Source organism: Hoplias malabaricus, chromosome Y, assembly GCF_029633855.1.
Source record: "Hoplias malabaricus isolate fHopMal1 chromosome Y, fHopMal1.hap1, whole genome shotgun sequence".
NCBI classification, from domain to species: domain Eukaryota; kingdom Metazoa; phylum Chordata; class Actinopteri; order Characiformes; family Erythrinidae; genus Hoplias; species Hoplias malabaricus.
Window position 1 is genome coordinate 15,705,248 of NC_089820.1, and position 4,147 is coordinate 15,709,394.

The window sequence follows — 4,147 nt, forward strand, 5'->3', positions numbered from 1 at the left end:
GCCTACCAGCATCATTGTATCTGTTTACCCTGTTTTAACATTATGTACCAAAGATTTTTTTTATCCCCTTCTTTTTCCCAGCAGTAAAATATCCAGAAATATCAATCTGTTCATTACCACTTACTGATATTGAGTATTAAAATCTATCTGAATGTATGTCGCCCTTCGTCTACAGAAATTGTTAGTCTCCTTTAGATGCAATGAAAAATGAACATTTTCTTTTGCGATTAATGTTGTGATTGTTTTTGTATTCCTACCGTATCTAATATTTGTAGTGTCCTTGTGGCTTTTCACAAAGCACCAATAATGTATGTTTGCATTTGAGCATGACATCAATTTGCCACTGACGTAATACTGCTGTATGTGAATCTATATTATGATCTTGTATTCAAATCCTGTATGAATGTGCAGTGCTGGAACTCTAGAACACCACAGTGGGAAAAGCATGGTCTAGATCATTTGTCATTAAGCTGGGCCCAGTTAAAATTTAAATTTCACCAACAGCTGATATATATCCCTCTCAGATGTGTTACAGGAAGCTTCCAAACCCAGAGCTGAATGAGAACAGACAGTCACACTGAAGTGCAACATCAGTCTCTAACTGGAGTCTTCTCCAGAAGGCTTGGACTTGGGCACAGAGTCTGTATCATCATTCTCATCCTGATGGAAAGAGACTCGCTGCTCATCCATACGTTTTGCCTGCACTCTCTGAATGAGACTAAAAAAGTCTTCATCTGGATCAGGAGCTGGAGGCAGAGAGCACCTCTGATCGTTGATCCTAGAAGACTGTAGGAAGAAAGTGAGACAAAATGAGTGAGTTTCAGAGCTTCACTTTTTTAGCTAAGAGACTTTTCATTTTACCTAAAACTTTCATGACATTTTGAAATCTCGTAAGCAGGAATACACTATATGGACATGATAGCACTATTGTAATTATACTGCTACTTGTTGCCATTGCAACACACCTTGCTATATGTTGAAAATACACGGTTGTAAAATCAATAGGGACATGATCAAATATTGTCAATATTAGCCTACATGATCAAATTAATTACATTTCTTTGGATTATATGAAGACACTTCTCTGTCATTATTAAACAGAGATTGTGCTAATGACATTGTGCTAGCCCCAGGACGGGGGTGGGAGCGAGTCTGTCAGACGTGGAAATGGCAGGAGTTTAGAGTGTATATGTAGGGCTGAGGAGAGGATGTCAGGTGTGGTCCTACTCCCAAAATGTTATTACAAATCTCCAATAAAATCACTAACTCTAAAGGATAAAGTGTTTAGAAAATCATGATCATGTAATCTAAAATGTTTTGTAGATAAACCCACATAGACATATTTTAAAAATTGATTGCTTTGAAAATACAGAATATGAGCACCTTAAATATGAATTTTGACTTTACATTTGTATAGTGTTCTTTGAGCCAATGTTCATTACTTGTGACCTTACCTGATATTTTATAAGCATATTAAAGAACTCATCGCTGGGCTCCTGAGGATTGCAGGCCTCACAGAGATGACTAACATTGTTCTGTGCTATCGTGACACCCAGCCTGTCTCCTATGCTGGCCCGCTGGTCGTCCAGTCTGCGACTCTGTGAGCTGGCTATCAGGTCGAAGAGCTCCTCTGTCTGGGTGAGGGAGATGAGGGAGGTGGCTCCAGAAAGCAGTGGAGACTGACGTCCTGGCGACTGAGCTCTGGAAGAGGCCTCTCGCGGCTGACCGTTGGGCTGCGGAGGGTGCTGACCACGCCGGTTCTCCATACGGCCGCTCGTAGACTCACAGAGGACTGCAAGGAGGCAGTCCTCATTAGAGGAGCCCTGGCCTTGCCTTTAGAGAAGAAGAATATGATAAGTAAAGTGAGATGACCAAGAAGAACAGTGGGTCATAGTGGAACTAATGAGAATCAGGTTTTCAACAGACAGAAAACAGGCTACTCTACAGGCAAAATTAAATAGAAACCAGTTTGTTGTAATTAGAATGAAAGTATTCAACTCCTTTGCTGTGTTCTAAAACTTTTAAACACACTGGGCAAGGCTAGATTGAAATGATAAAACTTAATGGGATTTTTAATGATGAAACTTAAATGGCATCACAGTTTAGTTTTACTCGTCCAAAGCCTCATTTGGCAGTGTGCACCTGCTAAAGACCACGTTATCTGACCTAGTAAGTCAGAAGAAAATGTATCCATTGTCTCAAATTGGATATTTCTTTCCTCCAGTAACTGATGAATTTTTTTTTTTAACTCAGTTATCTTGTAAGGTAAAACAGATTCAGGAAAATTAATTTAGTTTGATAAACATTAACTTGTTTCAGATACTGATTTTTTTTTTTTTAAGATTAATATGTTTATGGATGAACATTATTATATGACTAATTAAATTTGGTTTGTTTTTTGTTTGGACTAATTTGACAGTCACATAGGTTTGATAATGTCATCTACTGATGAGTTGATGTCACAAAATCTCCACAGGGAAGCAGAAAATCATTTGACAGTAAATCATTGCAAATGTGGAAGCACCTGATCTTTACACTTTCCCTAAATTCAGATTAATATATCTTATATATATATAATTATAATCTTCACTCCGTAACATTCCTATGCCGCAAAGTTGTGCTGTCAAAGGCATGAAAAGTTGTTCACACTGCTAACGACAAAACTAGGTCACAGAGTGTAACCTAGTTAAAGCTGGCATGGTGCATGAATTAAGGTCCGACAAAAGTTTGAACAACTGAAATAGCTGCAAATTAAAAACAGAATATCAAATACTTTGAAATAACTTATAATTAAAATACATTAATGTAGTACATAATTAATAAAGATGGTTCTTTTACATAGAAAATATGACAGGCATTAAAAGATTAAATGTTAAATGTTCAGACAAGCAATGTTTGCCCCTGCACTACATGTCTCTCCCTGTTTATGAAGAGAGAAAAAGAAACTTCAGAGGTTTTCCTGCATCAGACTGCTTTAGCTCAGAAGCTGCAGCCTCAGAAGCTGCAATCCAATCACTGAACTGAATGAATTCCTAGGTAGACATTACACACACACACACACACACAAACACACACGCACACACCTTTCTCGCTCGTGTTTTGTTATTGAGCAGAGGTTTCCAGCTTGCTAATCTTCTTCAGCAACAAAAGAAGAAGAAAATAATAAAGGATAAATTCAGCTTTATAATCCAGCAAAACGTGGTGGTGCACTTCCCATTCTCACACACCCAGCCTTTCCTGTGAGTGGGCTTGTGTCTCTTTTAGAGGGGAAGAGAGGAAGAGAAAGGGAGAAAAAAATGGGGGGAGGGGGGTGAAAAGGGAGAGAGAGGAGGGGGGGGTGATGGGGCGCAGTTGCCCCTCTCGGCTTACATCATGGTTGCTATAGGAACTGGAAATCGGCTCCCAAATCTCGCTCCTGTGCACTCACACACACACACATATATACTCACAGACACGACCAGAAGTGCACACAGACAAACACACACATAGATAGACAAACACACACACACACACACAAACAGATCACTCAGACTGGAATTCCTGCAGTGTCCAGTCCTATTCATCACGTTTTAGAGAAATTGTTTCCCTTATTTTGGCCACTGTTAGAGCCAATGTGGCTTCAATTCAAGGCCTAGTGTCCAACACCTCTATTGTACCTGTTTTTTTTTCTTCTCCCACTGCTGTGATCAATGGAAACATGAGTTGTTGCTGCAAAAATGGGGTGGGGGACTGGTTTGGGGTGGGGTGTTAAGGGGGGATGGGGGGTGGAGGGACAGAGGGAGGCGCTATAACGATTGAATACGGGGAAACCAAAGCAACACAGTGTAGCCTGGGGCCCTGCATGCACTGAATGGATGAATGCCAGTGCGTTCAGAATGCCTGAGGGAGGAATAGAGCTCTCTCTCTCTCTCTCTGTCTCTCTCTCTCTCTCTCTCTCTCTCTCTCTCTCTCTCTCTATCTGTCTATCTCTCGGGAATCCCCCCAGTCCAGTTCTCCACATGCAAGCCAGCAGGCAGCTGCTAGTGCAAGACCCAGCTGACACTATCCGTCCAGTTCCGCTTTACTTATTCCTACAGCTGTTTCAAACTGCTCCATATCCATCTCCACAGTCATCATCCACCACCACACTGTGGACCAGATCTAATAA

At 40.7% G+C, this 4,147-nt stretch overlaps 1 protein-coding gene across 1 annotated transcript; it reads right to left on the minus strand.

Annotated features, from left to right (window-relative positions):
* Positions 1-597: 597 nt before the first annotated feature.
* LOC136677956 (G-protein-signaling modulator 1-like) lies at positions 598-3,218 on the minus strand. The gene is made up of 3 exons (XM_066655672.1): positions 3,084-3,218; positions 1,455-1,833; positions 598-786 (listed from the first exon to the last, which is right to left on the minus strand). Exons 2-3 carry the CDS (start codon positions 1,764-1,766, stop codon positions 598-600), a joined length of 501 nt encoding a protein of 166 aa, XP_066511769.1. The 5' UTR covers positions 1,767-1,833; positions 3,084-3,218.
* Positions 3,219-4,147: the final 929 nt, after the last annotated feature.